General features: G+C 42.9%; 1 protein-coding gene across 1 annotated transcript in view; it reads left to right on the forward strand.

Annotated features, from left to right (window-relative positions):
• Nucleotides 1-17,544, forward strand: part of LOC109313479 (dynein heavy chain 5, axonemal-like) — a 275,004-nt gene that overhangs the window by 222,392 nt on the left and 35,068 nt on the right. The window contains exons 70-72 of the mRNA XM_019540081.1: nt 5,951-6,072; nt 7,502-7,849; nt 11,060-11,248. Of these exons, the coding sequence (XP_019395626.1) occupies nt 5,951-6,072; nt 7,502-7,849; nt 11,060-11,248 (659 nt within the window). The remainder of the gene's footprint in view (nt 1-5,950; nt 6,073-7,501; nt 7,850-11,059; nt 11,249-17,544) is intronic.

The following is a 17,544-nucleotide window of genomic DNA, read 5'->3' on the forward strand; positions in this document are numbered from 1 at the left end:
AACAAGACCTACCCGCAACAAACCCGTGCTGGCTGTCCCTTAGAATGTTAGCCTGGGCCAGTCCCTCAAGGATGGCCTCCTTAATAAACTTTTCCAAGATCTTCCCCAGGATAGAAGTCAGGCTAATGGGCGGATCATCAAGTCCGACCCCCTGCCTCGGCAGGAAACAGTACTGGGGTCAAATGACCCCAGCAAGGTGTTCGTCTAGCCTTGTCTTAAAGACCCCCAGGGTAGGAGCCAGCACCGCTTCACTTGGAAGTTGGTTCCAGATCCTAGCTGTCCTGACAGTGAAGTAGCACCTCCTGATGTCTAATCTGAATTTACCCTCTCCCAGCTTGTGACCATTATTTCTAGTCACTCCTGGGAATGCTCGGGGGAACAGGGATTCCCCCAATGCCTGCTGGTCCCCTCTGACTAGTTTGTAACAGGCCACTAGATCCCACCTCATCCTTCTCTTGTGGAGGCTGAACAGGTTCAGGTCCCATAGCCTCTCCTTGTAGGGCCTGTCCTGCTACCCCCTGATCATGTGGGTGGCCTCCTCTGGACCGTCTTCATGTTGTCCACACACCTCCTGAAGTGCGGCGCCCAGAACTGGACGTAGTACTCCAGCTGCGGCCTGACCAGTGTCACATAGAGGGGGAGTATCACCTCCTTGGACCTGCTTGAGATGCATCTGTGGATGCATGACAAGGTATGGTTGGCCTTCCTAACTGCATCCCCACACTGCCGGCCCATGTTCATCTTGGCGTCAATGATGATTCCAAGATCCTTTTCTGCCTCTGCACTGATGAGAAGGGAGTTCCCCAGCCTGTAGTTATGGTGCTGGTTCTTCCTCCCCAGGTGCATCACCTTGCACTTGTCAGTGTTGAAACCCATCCTGTTCTCTTCCACCCACCCCTGTAACCTGTCTAGGTCCAATTGCAGCCTATTCCTTCCTTCTAGCGTGTCCCCATCCCCCCACATCTTGGTGTCATCAGCAAATTTGAACAGGGTGCTTTTTACCCCCTCATCCAAGTCATTGATGAAGATGTTGAACAGTGTGGGCTTGCGGACCGAGCCCTACTGGACCCCACTGCCCACATCTCTCCAGGTCGAAAATGACCCATCCATCACCGCTCTCTGGGTGTGGCCCTCCAGCCAGTTAGTGACCCATTTGACTGTGTAGGTGTCGACACCACAGTCCCCCAGTTTTTTAATGAGAATGGAGTGAGAGACAGTATCTAAGGCCTTCCTAAAGTCCAGAAAGACTACATCCACTGCTACCCCTGCATCTTAAGATTTTGTGAGCTGGTCATAGAAGGCCACCAGGTTGGTCTGACAGGACCTGCCTCTAATAACCCTGTGTTGGTTGCCCCTAAGCATAACCTCCCCTGATGGCCCCTCGTGGACATGTGCCAGGATAGTTTTTTCAAAAAGCTTGCCCAGGATTGAGGTAAGACTAACTGGCCTATAATTACTTGGGTCCTCCTTCCTCCCTTTTTTGAAAATGGGAACCACGTTGGCCCTCTTCCAGTCCTCTGGCACCACACCAGAGCACCATGAGTGCTCGTAAAGCCGTGCCAGGGGTCCCGCAATGACCTCCAGCTAATTCCCTCAGTACTCTAGGATGGAGATCATCTGGACCAGCTGATTTAAATATGTCCAGTCCCTCCAGTAGTTCTCTGACTCGATCCTCACTGACCCTTGACCTAGTTGTGCCTCCACTGGGGCCTGAGGGGGTTCTGGGGGGGGCGGGTGCTGTTCCGGTCCCTGCTCAGGAAAATGGAGGCAAAGAAGATGTTAAATAGGTTAACTTTGTCGTCTGGTGTGATGACCAGATTTCCTAGTGTGTCCTGCAGGGGCCCCATGTTACCCGGTACCTTCTTTTTGCCCCCTGTGTATTTAAAAAAGGACTTCTTGTTGTCCTTGATCTGGGTAGCTAGTCCCAGTTCCATCTCTGCCTTGACCTGCCTGACCACCCATCTGCAGCCCCGAGCGACAGCAGTATGGTCCTCCCTGGTGATGGCCCCTCTCTTCCATTGGGTGTTCACCTCCCTTTTAGTTAGGAGACATTCCCAGATGCTTTTGGTGAGTCATGGGGGCTTTTGCACCCTCCTCCTCCCTTTGATCTGTGTTGGGATTACCTCCCTTCGGGCTTGGAGGATCGTCTCCTTAAGGAGCGACCACTCTTCTTGGACACCTGACTCCCCTCTCTTCCGGGACCTCAGTGCCTCCCCGACTATTCTCCTTAGCTCATTGAAGTCCGCCCTCCTGAAATCTAGGGCTGTTGCCTTGCTGCAGGCCTTTGCCACCTTGTGCTGGATGGTGAATCCCAGCAGACGATGATCACTGTCGCCAGGTGGTTGAGCACCCGCAGCCCCCTCACCAGGTCATTGCCCGTGGCCAGCACCAGGTCCAACAGGGTGTCTCCCGTGGTGGGGCTGTGCACCTCCTGGGTTAGATGGAGGTCCTGCATTTTGGCTAGGAACCTACGTGACTGGTCAGACCTGGCTGACTACTCTTCCCAGCAGATGTCTGGAAAGTTCAGGTCACCCATGATGACCACATCTTTTGACCTAACTACCTCTGTGAGCTGACTTACTGTCACAGGGTCACCATACCTTTAGGTAGGGAAAAACTGGGGTAGTCTTCATGAGAAGACAATGTGAATAGAAACAAGTCATCCCACATTATTGCATTATTCATGTTGAAACGACACCTTAATACTCTAGAATTTTCCTCCAGCATCCATGGTATCCAGAAAGCTGATGTTTTGTAGGTATTTTCTGTATTATGACAACACCTTGACTCTAAGGATCTAGTTAATTGCAACTCAGGAAAGACTATGAACTCGTAGACAACAACAGATCTCCATTATATGAATTGTTGTTGTTGTTGTTGTTGTTGTTATTGTTAATGTTAACAAGCCTCAAGCTAAATTTGCTCCTTTAGCTTGGCTATCACTAGTGTTTTCCATCTATACGTCCCACTTAATTGTTTCCAAGGAGCCACTCATGCCTCCTTAATGGAAGCCCTTAAAAAGTCATACGAAAAGTCAGAATGAGTCATGTTAGCGTTTCCCCAAGGGGCTCAGCCCTGACTAATATGAGAGGACACAATCTATAGAAGAATGCTGATACTTTCTTACAGGAATTCACTCAAAAATAAGGCATTGATTTAGGGAAGGAAGAAGGATGGAAAGGAGGAAGAAAGGAAGGAAGACTTTTAAAAATCTTTATCATTAAAATATTTTTCTTTAGAAGGTGAAAGTTCAAAAGTACGCTACCCTTCCAGGGACCAAGGATAAAATTCTTCTCATCAACAAAAACACTATATAACCTAGACTAAAAACCCCCTCCCCCTTCGTGCCTTTCATGGGGTTTCACATTTAGGATGAGCTGTCCTCTTCTACCTTCTGCAGTTCCCCCTCAGTGGCCCAGCACAACACAAACTGGTTTTTGTGTTTTTGCAAGTGAGAGGGAGGGAGGGGATATGACTATAGGATAGAAATTTACAGGGTGTGGCAAATATGTGTCATATATTCTGAAGCGTAAGGAATTATTTAGGGCCATACTTGGATTATAGTGGGCATATCTACCTGTGCAGTTAATGTGACTGAATAATCCTGACATCACCATCTACACGGATGTTTAAGTGCAGTAATTTACTCTGCCATTGGATAGTACCTGTGTCTAACCTATGCCAGAGTAAATTAATTTACTGCATCCTAATTGCAGTGCATGTATAGATGGTGAAACTTTACTGTGCAGTAATTAATCTACTGTGCAGTAAACACACATGGAGACGCACCCACTTAGAAGTAATGGAGGGAAATTAAAGGAAAAATTAGGCTGACTATCAGGAAGGTATATAGCTCACAGTGAAGTCTGCAAGCAGCCAAAGGAAGAGTAAAAACCCCAGTTACGTTGATCATTTAAAATTGTATTCATCGTGACACTGGAAGTAAAAAAAACAGTGCTGCATCTCAGCAGGGTAAGTTATGGTGGGAAGAGCTTTGTGATGAGGGAAATGATCAGAGCCTTGCTCCTTATTCTTCCTTTAAAGAAGCCAGTAGCCCCCTGCCTACTATTGGCTGTTGTGTCTGATGATGAGGCAGGAGCTGACCATGACCCTGGAGCTATATTATATTGTAAGTGGCAAAAAGCAGTCCTCAACCTGGTACATATTTGAATGCCAATTTGCAACACTACCCTCTACTCCCTTTTTTACATCACAAAAGTTCAGTACTTGTCCTTCATTTGTATGTAGGTATTATATCTGGTGTCAATTAATGAAGTTAATAGGAGCTGAAAATATGTATCCAAGACCAGATTTGATCCTTCAGTCAATTTAACTTCCTCTCAAGTCAGTAAGATATCTCAACCTGGTTTGTTTTTGATTTATCTTAAAGAGAGTTTGCTTTAGTTTATGACTTAATTCCAAATATTTTCACTCTTACAGTCAGTTATCAAGCTTCTGTTATAGATTCTTTATCTTTTTTAATATTTAGCATCTTTTTGTGCCTATAGTACCATTCATCTGCATTTAGATGACAGCATCATAGTCAAGTGTTTCTTTTAGCTGCCAGGTGGTAGCCCATTTACAATTTAATTTTAGTAATAGTTTCATGGATAATAATTTTAAATTGAATTTAAGCAGTTTCCTATTATTCATATCTTGTCCCAAATTGCTAGCAGAACACAATAACCTTAAGATAATGCTTGATAATTTCCCTCCTGATTGTGCCGGAGTCTCAAAATATCTTTTAAAAATGACAAACAACCGGTTCTCTGCCAAATTGGGACATCTGAATAGTATTTTTAAATATCATCTAAGGGAGGTTTTTCAGGGTATATCAGGATTGTATTCCAGCCTGCTTGAGAAACGAGTAACAAAAAGAAGATGGGAAGGTCCTCCAACTCCATAGGTCAGATGAGTGGCATAGGGTTTGGTCTGCGGACCAGATCATGCATGGGGTTGCAGGTGTGATTCAGCGTGTCAGTCTGACCCCACCCACCCAGATCTGGCCACACACTAGAGTGATTATCCATGCTGCTGTGACCTAATGCACAGGGCCATGTTTCCTGATCTGCAGGACTCCCATGAGTCCCAAAATTTGGTAGCAAGGGAGCAGCAGTTAATGCTGCCACTGCTCCCTTGTCACTAGATATCTGGACCTGTGCAGAGCCCTGCCAGCTGGTTGTTATGGCTTCATGAGCCAAATCTAGCCCTCAGGCTGGAGGTTGAATGCCTCTGGCTTAGATGACTATATTTTGTTCTTACCCTAAGATGTCCTTTGGAAAAAGTCTCATTCGACAATGTCATTTTTCAGATCTTTAAATAAAACACAGGATATTTTCCTTGGATATCATAAAAATATTTTAATGTATTGCAGAAAATCAGGATCCAGGAGGCTGACGACAAGGTTTAAGTAATACTTTATAGATCAATAAAAGAGGCAGACCCTGCGCCAAGAACAAAGAAAACTTTGTACTGTATAGTAAATAGAGGTGACCAAATTTGTATTTTATAGTGGTAACTTTTAAGATTGTTAAAACTGAGCTGCCTCTCAATATTTGGATTTAGATCCTGATTTCAGATCTTCCAAGTATATGGAAGGTAAGGACAGTCATTTTAAATGTAGAGACTGCTTTAACAAACTGCTGTGGATCTATTTCAGTTTTCAGCACTGACATTTCAAATCCTTTTTTGTTTGTTTGCTTTTTGTTGTGTATAAGCCCATTTCTAAGTAAAATGTCAAAAAAGCATTTTAGCTGGTACTGCTTCAAAATAAAGGAATAGGTCAGTGATTCAAACTGGTTATTCAGAACAGAAAAAAATCACACGGTATATTGGGATAGCCACTTCTATAGCATGCTGTTTGTTACAGTGGATCTAAGCACATTTTTAAAGTCCCAGTTACAAATCCTCTAAGTTGTTTACTCATGTACAGCAATCTGTTTTCTTAAAGGTGTAAAAGCTGGTTTAAAGCGGACGTACTCTGCTATTACTCAGGAACAGCTGGACGTGAGCAATATGCCACAGTGGAAACCATTGCTATATGCTGTGGCATTTCTTCATACAACTGTTCAGGTTATTAATTAAATGCCTTACTTTTCTACTACGACACATGTTTTATAAACGAGAATATCATTAAGAATTCAAAATTGTATTAAACATAAATTTGAGGTGGGCAAACTAGCACAGGTAAAATTTAAGCGAAAATTTATGACAAAAAGTTCACCTCCAACAAGGGGTACCTCAGGAATAAAGTGGATAGTCTATTTGTTCCCTCTCTTTAAAAGGTTCTTTTCAGGTATGGCTCCAGGTGGCTTGCTCTACCTCCCTGGCAAAGCTTTTCAGCATGTGGTTGAATAGTCTACCACTCCACTAGTTAAATTATGGCATAATTTAAATTTTAAGAGCAGTCTGAAACAATTTATAGCATGCATTGGAGAGCTGTAGAGACCTATGAGAAATGCTGATTTTTTGTAATGGAAGGACAGTAAGCTTGAATGAACTGGTCCTGTGTTAAAACTCGCAGGAGAGAATGAAAGAGGAAAACTGAGGCTCCCTTTGCAGATTATTATGGAAGGTGAATAGAATCCCCATCATCTACTAGAAAATGCCATAGGGATAGCCCCAATTTTGTTATTGTTCACTAAGTTTGACAGATTTTGCCTTTTACTGAGGGGATGAACAGATAAAATATTTGTAGCACTTCAAGTGCCTTTTAAAGGGCTCCAAAATGAGTAGACAAATAATTCACATCAATTAAGAGCTAGAAATAGATCTCTTCCACTTCAAAATTATTCCTGGATGAAAAGAGGAACAACTTTGAAGCACTTTACAGGGCAGTGCTTCATAATTCATTTGTACCCTTCAGATCATGATAGGAAAGTTGAGTGGTCTCCCAGCATCCCAGGATGCTCTGCTTCTCTTCCCTCTACAGGCTCAAGGTAGCTCCTCTTCTGTGACTTTATCTCTAACTCCACTGCCCAGAACTCATAGGCTGTGCCCCGCAGGTGACCCTGCGTTTTTAAAGCTAGGCATAAAGGCTGCCATTTTCTGGACCACCACCCGGGGAACATGGCTTCTCGAGTGTGGCATGCTATCAAGCACCCACTTACCCACCACACAACACCACATGAACCCCAAAAGTGTCTGTCTGAAAAGCGCTGCATGACCAAGGGGCAAACTGACCTGCTTGCCATATGGTCCTGGAGAAGCACCCAGCAGTCCTTAGGAGGAAGTATCAGAGCTAGTCCGCATACAAGTAGATTGCAGCAGAGACAGCATCTTATGGCCATGACTATGATTGGCATCAGTTCTTGACCAAAGTGAAGGTGCAGAAGGCATGGTACTCCAACCATGTTTGAGGTATCTGGCAGGTGGTGTGCCCATACTACAGGGTGCTCAGGGACAGCTCCATCAACAACATTTTGTAGATTCTTCCATACTTTACAGTTTCTGCATGATTGTTACTAAACTTCAACCTTTTTGCATCCTTCCATTCCTTTAGGAAAGACGAAAGTTTGGTCCATTAGGCTGGAACATCCCATATGAATTTAATCAAGCAGACTTTGCAGCCAGTGTGCAATTTATTCAAAATCATTTGGATGACATGGACATTAAGCGAGGAGTTAACTGGTCTTGTGTGCGCTATATGCTTGGAGAAGTGCAGTATGGTGGCCGTGTCACAGATGACCTGGACAAAATGTTGCTGAACACATTTGCAAGGGTGTGGTTTGGAGAGCATTTGTTTAGCGACAAATTTTGCTTCTACAAAGGTTACATAGTCCCAAAAGGCAAGACTGTTGAAGACTATCTTCAGTATATAGAGCAGCTACCAATGGTTGATACACCAGAGGTAAAATTATTTAACTTTTAGAATCTTAAAGAAAATTTATGCCAACTGAATCACTTGACTAAACATATATTGTAGTCATCCATATACAGAACATAGCAGAAGTGGGACAAGGCAGGTGGTCTGGGTTTAAATAAAACTGGCTGATCTTGATTTCTGTATCACTGCTTATTATAGATAACCTTCCTTGGAATTAAACTATACCTAGCAAACAAGTCTGCTAACTGGCACTGTTTAATGAACTGTGTGCTGAGTAAGAACATGAAGGAACTCCAGGTTTATAAAATACATTTGCTTCTTTATTAAGAGAACCATTTACAGAGGTGCTTCTGGAATACTCCACCCATGTGCATATGGACTGACTTCCTGATGCCATCTCCAAACTCTTTATTCCTGCTGCCTTTGTGCCTCCCTCCATACAAGTTGATACAGGAAAAACCATCACCAGCTTGTGTATACTGAGATTTTTCTAAAGTAGGGTAGTTGCATTGCCACAGTCCCATAATGCAAATGCTTTGAGCTGGTGTAAAAAGTTGCTGGTACCTGTATGGCCTCTGAATACTATAAGCTGCAAAGGAGGAATCAAAGAATCCTTGAAATTTAGGGTTGGGAGGGACCTGAGAAGGTCATTTAGTCCAACCCCTGCTCAAAGCAGGACCATGCCCAACTATAACCTCCCAGCCAGGGCTTTGTCTTGCCAGGTCTTAAAGACCACCAAGGTATGCCATCTACCTTCATAGTGCTGTAATCCAGAACTGAAGGTATGCCATCTAATCCCAGTAAAAGTAGCCAAGCATACAGCATTAAACAGAAGTATTCTGCAAAAAATATCAGCATGTATAGATTGTAGTATCTGAGTTTTTGATCAAACAGATGCAGCCATAGAAAAGCTCTGAATTATGCATCTCCCTGAAGATACTAGTCCAGATTCCAACTCAATATAAATCACTCTAGTTTCATTAATTTTTTGAGTTAGGATCTAGCTTATCCTCAGAATTTCTATGCAGGATTCCAATTTCTTGTTGTTAGCTTGTTAATGAAGGTTTGGGGCCTGTAACAAGGCAGTTTGGTCCTTTAAGAGGGAGCAGACAGCCCTGCTGTAGAAGCCTAGCTGTGGGCATTTAGCTAATGAGGGAGTATCTCATGATCAGTTAAAACATAAGAGCAGAGAGGGGCGACCTGGGGGAAGGATTTGTTTATGGCTAGGAGCTGGACTGAAACCTAGATAATCTTGCTGTCAGGAAGGGGACAGAGCTAAAGGGCTTCTTCTGCCTGGAGAAGGCCTAAAAGTTTTGTTTAGTCATTTGCTTGCTTGGTATAAGGACTATGGTTGTGTCTGGAAGACTGGCTAAGGAATTTGCAAGGAAGCAAAGCCAGCCTGCAGGCCACAGGTCTGTCAATTTGCTTGTAGGACCAATGAAGAGAGCAGTTGCAGAGTGGAGTGCAAGTCCGGTTCCCAAGTGGTTTAGGTGCGCTCTCCACTGTTCTATTCTGAACTGACCCACTGAAGATATAAACACAGGAGCTGGACTTCCACTTCTGCCTTACACCAGTTTCTATTTCTTTACTTTAGACCTACTTCTGCTTGACATCAATCTCAAGGTCAGCTCCTTAGTTTCTTCATCTATGTGTTCTGGAGCCTTTTTTCAGAATGTGGGGCTTTTGTTTTTTCAGTGTTTTGGTGCCTACAAATACATATGTATGGTTTATACACAGAAGCATAACCGGATAGCTTGGCGCCCAGGGCAGCAGTGACATGTGGGGCAGCAGTGGCTCCTGGATGCCTGTACCAGCAGTCCATGTGGCCAGAATCAGCAGGGCCTATAATTTTTCCCCTCTCATTCCCCCCACTATTGCTGTCCCGGTTGCCCCACCTTAGTTGTGTGTGTATGTGTGTGTGTAATTTTGTTTTTTTACTTAAGACAAGTAGGATCAGATCACAAGTATGAAAAGACTTTTCTCCTAAAGACAAGCTTGCATTCTCACAGGTCAGGAGGCAAGTGACAACTTCTTTCTGTCACTCCAAACTCCCTCTGAATTGTTCATGGAAACCCTCTGACTTTTTAAGCTTCACCTTTTAAGTCCTCTTTGATCCAAGAATGACAGAGCAAACAAAGTAGATTTTTCATTTTCTCCCCTTCCTGTTTTTGGTTCGGGAAGAAAACTTGAATACTACATCTTAATTCAGCAACCCAGTTGAAAATTGTTTTTTGAAATTTCAGTAAATTGAAAACACCAGAGGGCAGGATCTTGCATTCTCCATGTAATTAGAATTTTCCACTGAAATTTGGGCATATAAGAAATGTCAGGTTGGACTCATGAATTAGCACAGAGTTGGATTCAGGAACCCTGAACTATCCTAAGATATTGTGACTCTTTTTTTCTGTTTGTGCCATATTCCTTAATGTATGTACACAAATAAGCACACAGGACCAAATTCATACCTGGAGTAACTTCACTACTTTAAATCTCCACAGGAAGGAAAGAAGATTTAAAACCAGAATTAGCTCAAATATAACACATTCCAAATACCCTGCTGTCCAGAAATTCCGGTGCTTTTGTGGATAGTGTTCATTTTGTTTTTAGTTGCATGTATATTAGAAGCCTAATCCAACTCAAGTACCCCTAGAATAGTGAAGGAAAATAATACAGAAGATACATTTAATATAATTTAAAAATTAAGAAAAAAGAAAATTAATTAGGAAAAACATCCATTTTATCCATGGAAAATGGATAAAATGTACCCATGAAAGAAACATCATAATTGCTAAGATTAATTCTTTTAAAGCAATAGATGAGCAGATCTTTAAGATAAAATTAATCATTAACAAATTGATTAGATCATTAATAAAATTAAAATCAATAAATCATCAATACTGTAGTCACTGATTAGTATGTGTTAAAATTATTAGATCAATTAAAACATTTTTCTTTAATAAATGTTAATTTGGGTGATTTGGCATGTTTTTGGATTTTGTATATTAAAGTTCTTGTTATAATGGGTCAGATCCTCAGGTTGTTACGTGGCTTTACTTTGATTGATCTTGATTGGAGCTACCTTGATTTCTACCACTTGAAAATTACACCATTCTTTTCTGTTTATTTTTATGTAGATTTTTCTTGATGTATATTTAAAAAATTACGGTCTTGACAAGAACACCTTTTTTCTACGTCGTTCTGTATTTTTCTAATTGCTTCCTTTTTTATTTCAAGGTATTTGGACTTCACCCTAATGCAGACATAACATATCAAACTAACACAGCTAATGAGACATTAAACACAATAGTTAGCATTCAGCCTAAAGACAGTGGCACTGGAGGAGGGGAAACCAGAGAAACAGTGGTACAACATCTTGCTGATGAAATGCTCGAGAAGTTACCTCCCAACTACATCCCTCATGAGGTATGCGCTGCTATATTGGCATAGACATATCTTTATGTGCATATACAACACTTCTCTGTGCTACTGTGTTTAATTTTGGCTGCACGCAAGTAATTAATTAAATCATGCACAGTTTATTGACAGTTTAAGTAATCTGGGTTCTTATCTAACATATGCCAGAAAGCTATACATAAAAAAAAATATTATTTAGTTAATGTGCAGACAATCGAAGTGTTAAGAGCTTCAGGTGCTGCCTAAAATTACTATATAAAAAGGCTCTTAGCTTTTCTCCAATAGTGCATTGACATTGTCATCAACCAGTATCTGCTACATCACCTTGGCCAAGGTGGTATGCTTTCAGTATACTTTCAGCATACATTCTTTCCCAATAAATTTATATAATTTGTTTATTGTAATAGTTTAAGACATGATGATAGGCGCAAAACCTTCTTTTTCAGCAAAGAAGTCTCCATGTCTCAGCTAAACAGTTAAGTGATGATGATTGCAAGCCTCATGTTTGGGCATAGAGGTAACTCTTTTGCATGATGATTGGTGCTTGGCAGCTTCAGGACTTTTGCTAGATGCCTGCAAGGATATGGAAGCAATTATTTTCCACTCATGAATGTTTTATTGGCGTCTAGACTTTTTCCCACCTTCCTTTGGAGCACTGGACACAATGAAAACTGAGGATTTGATTGGGATGCACTGGTGCTTCTGTTGGTGCCAAAAGCCCTCAGAAGATCCTGGCTAGGAGATCTTGTTCTTCTTCTCAGGGTCATGCCAATTGCCAAATTTGGGTTCAGAAAGGAATACCCCTCACCTACACCCAGAGAGATTGGCAAGGATTGTAGGTTTTTTGCCTTTCTACGCAGGTTGGATACGGTTGCCTCCCTAGGATCTTCTGAGCAGATATTAAGCTATTTCTTCTCTGCCACTGTAATGCATGGCATTGACAATTCTCATCACCCCTGTTTTTGTCCTGTTCTTCCTGGTTATAGTTCTGTTCCTTGTAGTTGTGGTGTATGAGGGTTTGGAATGAAGTATTGTTTAGGAACCTTTGGATAAATGGTGGAATATTCTTTTGGATGAATATCAGAGACTGGTCTTATTGGTCTGGGAGGTTCTTTCCAGGCTTACATTCCCAGGTTTCTGTGACTGACTTGATCTGTGGAGAATACAGGAGTAAATCTGCCCTTTTGCTGCCTCCATCTGTTCCTAAGCAGACTGTTTTGATTCCACTTCAAGTGCTTCTCTTCCAAATATTATGGGCCTGATATCCTAATGAGCCCTAATAACTGGTCAGTGTACTTGAGCACTGGACAGCTGCTCAGTATTCACCAAGACACTTACACTCATCTTACAGCAGTTCTCAGTGGGGCTGGTAGTCCTGCATGTTTGAAGACTTGCAAAGAGTAGCCTCACCTTCCTGTTCAGGGCTTCCAGATTAATGTTGGACCACTTAAGTATTTCGACAATATGAGACAGCACAAGTATTACTCAGCCACAGTGTTGTTTCTGGAATTAATTAAGTCAAATATATTAAAGATGCCTTGGTCACCATTCATTGTATTTCAGTATGGTTGATCTTTACAAATTGGTTCCGTCTCAAATATTTGTGTGTCTGATCTAAGTAAAGTTATTTGATTTTGTTTTCATCCAGGAGGATCATATTGGTTTGCCTAAGTACATGTCTGTGTTGACCATCTAGTATCATACAATTTTCCAATCCCAAGCTCCTGGTGGAGTTCACAATTTTATCATACTCTGGAGTTGCCTTGCACTGGTGCTGTAGAGTTTGGCTCAATTATGTTAAATGCACCTAAATGTCAGTTTTCCTGACATGTAAGTGTGTCCTGGGAGAGAATGGGGAGAAGGACCCCAAACAAGAAAGGAAAGTTATGGGAGATAGAAGGCACAGGAGAAAGAGAAACAAACAAACATAGAAGTTAAAACCAGGAAAAACTACTTACCTTCAGCAGGAGCCACAACACAGCGAAAGCAGTGACAGAAACCCGTGCGGCTCATTAGCCACAAGTTTATTCAGCTGACACTGGCCGGTAGCGATAAAAATGGCCAGCGGAGAAGGAAGGAGAAGAGGAAGAACAGAACCGGGGAGTGTAGGGACACCAGACCCACTCCGGGACTCTCTCAGGGAGGAAGAAACATCAGATGAGGAGCCAGAGGAGGCTCCTGATGCCAGCCGTGGCAATAGCAGCAGGGAACAAATAGCCGATGCTGGAGACGAGCCAGAAGCATCCCCTGCAACCTATGAGAGTGGCAGCACAGGGCAGGTGAAGAACCTCACCATAACAGGTGGGAGTATTGGGACCAGTGGGGAGGAGGAGGAATTCTCCCCGCCGGGAGAGTCCCAACAGGAGCAGCAGGACCCCGAATGCAGAAAATAGCCAGCCACACACTGAGGAATGGTGAGGCACCCAGATTGGGATGCTCCAGAAGGGAGAGAAGCAGGGCAGCACCAGGCTCACTGAGGAAGTGGAAAGGGGGGAAGGAACAACCCGAGCAGGAGGTCTCGACTACATGAACCTGAATGGAGGGCAGTGCTTAGCTAGACTGTAGGGAACACAGCACCTGGTACCCTGATGCAAGGGACCAGGGGAGTGAGTTACCTTGATACCTAGTGATACATCAGACATGTTGTCTTGTGCTTTCCTTTTTATTTTTCCTTTTTGGTGCTTCCCCATGTGAAGGGGTTGAGAGACGGGAGGGGCCTATGGATATAGACTAGATGGTGTAAGGCCCGGAGGGCTTCGTATTAGATCAAGACCTTAGGGCGAGAGTTCACCCTAGACGAGCACAGGTTACATGAGTGAGACTTCCAAACGTAGACAACCCAGGACGGAGTAAGCAAATCAGCATCAGGAGCAGATATCCAGGACAAGAAGTAACTCGAGAGGCTCATCACTGGTGTAAGAAGGGGTACATGGCCACGAAGATTGAGCAATCCATCGAGGTGGTGTGAGGACAGGGTATAGGGGTGGTGGAGCCCTGTTGGTGACTGTCGGGCAGGCTGCGCGCCGCAGAAGGTCCCTGGGTAGCCGACCCTCCACTGAGGAACATTCAGAGTCATGGCAGCTGAGATAGGGGAAGACTGCTCGCGGAGGGAACATCTCCTCGGCAATTTGCGGGAATCTGCAAGGCGTACCCCACCCCAGTGCTCGAGCCAAGGCTGCACGTGACCAAATGTTTGGGACCCAGTGCTCACAAAGTGGTGTTTTTGGAATACAGTTTGCAATCCCACTGCCTGTGCAGTGTAGGTACATAAAAGCATAAATACAAGGTGTAGTGGCTCATCTTCAGAAGAATTAGCTAATGCTTAACCTGTGGTGTGATGGTTAGGGTACTGTGCTAAAAAGTTAGATACAGGTTCTGACTACCCTTGAGTTATTGGGGGCAGGGGGGGGGATGCCTAGAATCTTGGTTTCTAGCTTCCTGAAAAAGTGCTCTCATCACTCAGCTATTTAGATTAAGGCAAAGAGAACCCTTCTCCTCGTTTTTTCAAGGACTTATACTCAGGTACATGCATATGTACCTTGTCGCAAAAAAAAAAAAATCAACAGGATACTGAGTTGTATTAACAGAAGTGTCACTTGCAAATCCAAAAAAGTAATTCTTTTGTTTTATTCAGTACTGGTGAGGCTTCACCTGGAGTACTGTCCAGTTTTGGGCCCCACACCTCAAGGACATGGGCAGTTTGCAGTGGAGCAAAAAAGATGAGGGACGTGGGAGGCAAGGCTTATGAGGAAAGTCTGAAAGAGTTAGTGTTTAGTCAGGAGAAGAGACAACTGAGGGGGTATTTGATAACAGTATTCAAATACCTGAAAGGCAATTACAGAGAGGATGAAGAGGAGCTCTTCTCCATGACCATAGGGTACAGTTCTAGGAACTATGGCCTTAAGCTTCAGCAGGAGAATTTTAGGTTGGAGATTAGGAGGACCTTCCTGACGATGAGGGTGATTAAGCTTTGGAACAGGATACCTAGATAAATTGTAGAATCTCCATCCTTGGAAGTTTTCAAAAGCAGGTTGGACAGACATGTAGTTAATGTAGTTTAGTCAGGGATGATTCAACTTTGTGCAGGAGACTGGACTAGATGACCTTGTGGGGTCACTTCCAACCCTACTTTCTTATGATCCTATATGTAACTACATAATTTTCCAGCCAGAGCATAGCCTGCTAAATATATAATAGCCATGTATGTAATAGCCATGGGGAAGCTTACATGCCCACTCTGCATTGGTAATAGAATCACAAAGTTCATGCATATGCCACAAATGCCACTCACATGACTGGAAAATTTCCAGCTTGGTATATAAGGGGTTATAGAATTTCACCCTTTGAAAATATCCATTCAAAATAGATAAAACTATGGACTGCCATTACATCTTGTTAAGCCCAGCAAGTATGTTTTTTCAGTGTCCAGGCAATGATGGTGGGCAAATAATGATTGACCTTATTGGCTAAAATGACAGCAACCATTTTCTTGAAATAGGTGGGCACAAGATCCTTTGCGTTGATTACACCATGATAAATGATTTAGTAAACGTGATTCCTTTCATTGTAGATTTCAGTAGTTTATTTTCATTCCAAATTTTTTGGTGTTGTACCAGTGTATGAGGCATGCACTTCAATCATGAACCTGCTCCCGCCACGGGACTTTCTGGTTTTGAAGCTTTGCTGCAGCTTCAGTAACGTACTTCTCAGTGATAATTGGCTTTGACACAGTAGGAAGGCTGATTTGTTTGGCTTCTTCATTTTTAATCCAGTAGGCACTCTCATCCTGCTGAATTACCTGTCACCAAATGCCACATCGCAAAGCATGGAGGCCCTGGGGGGCAGGAGATGCTCTTATGCCTGTTCCTTTTTTAAATGTTGACAGTCCCTGGCAGGAAAATCTTTGGTAGTTATGAAATCGGCAACTTTGTGTCATGTTGGTAGCTGTACTAATTTACACTGTGTCGTAGTTGCACAAAAAATAAGATCATATGTGTGCTGCAAACTCCCACTCAGCACAACTGGCTTTTTTAGTATGAAATGTAGACAAATTGGAGAAAGTCCAGTGGAGGGTAATGAAATGGTTAAGGGACTGGGACACATGACTTTTGAGGAGAGGCTGAGGGAATTGGACTTATTTAGTCTGCATAGGAGAAACCTGAAGCTGGATTTAATAGCAACCTTCAACTACCTGAAGAGTAGTTCCAAAGAGGACGCAGCTAGACTGTTCTCCGTGTTGGCAAATGACAGAACAAGGAGCAATAGTCTCAAGTTACAGCAAGGGAGGTTTAAGTTAGATATTAGGAAAAACTGTCTCACCAGGAGGCTAGTAAGGCACTGGAACAGGTTACCCAGAGGGGTGGTGGAATCTCCATCCTTGGAGGTTTTTAACCAGAGAGGTGGTAGGTTTGCCACAGGGTGGGTCGAGAGGCTAAACAAAGCCTTGGCTGAAATGATCTAGCTGGGAATGGTCCTGCTTTGAACAGGGGGTGGACTAGATGACATCCTGAGCTCCCTTCCAACCCTGATTTTCTGTGATTCTATGAAATCAATGAGCTTTACCACTTCCAGGTGCCTCTTTCAGCAGAGAGGATGCAGAATAGGAAGTATTTTCCTTGATTGCTCTTTTATATTCCAGGATGAAAGATCTGATTTCTTTTATTTGCCATGTTTCTTACGTTGTAGGTCAAATGTAATCCATTGGCATTTGGTTTCAACAGCTGGGCAGGCATTGTCAGACTTCTGATTCATGTGAGATTTAGCCTTCATTTGGACAACCTTGGCCTTGGAGTGTTTCACTAATTTTCCAGGAGTTTATTAGTTTTATCTTGTAATTAACAGCAAAATGTTCCAAGAGCAAGACTATTTCAAAATTAGCAAACCTCACAGGAGATTAGGAGTAACATCTCCTCTCAACAGTAACAAAAGACATGAATTGTGTTGTACTCATTCAGGATTAATGGGCTATTATAAATGATACAAGAGTGAATCCTGTGAATATACTTACATATAAATGAATAGTAAGATTTCAGTATTGTTGCTTCATCATCATACAAAATATTACAGATGTTAAAAACACACATATATAAAGAGGCATAATTGGGCAGCTCTGCACCCTGGGTGTTAGCAGTTCGTGGGACACTGGCAGCTGCAACCACCACGTTTCTTGTGTTCCCTCTTCCCCTACTTGAAGGTGGCACTGAGAGCTTCTGGTCCAGTCATAGATTTCATAGATTTCATAGACATTAGGGCTGGAAGGGACCTCGGGAGATCATCGAGTCCAGCCCCCTGCCCAAAGGGCAGGA

The sequence above is a fragment of the Crocodylus porosus genome, unplaced genomic scaffold, assembly GCF_001723895.1.
Source record: "Crocodylus porosus isolate Cpor-Errol unplaced genomic scaffold, CroPor_comp1, whole genome shotgun sequence".
NCBI lineage: Eukaryota > Metazoa > Chordata > Crocodylia > Crocodylidae > Crocodylus > Crocodylus porosus.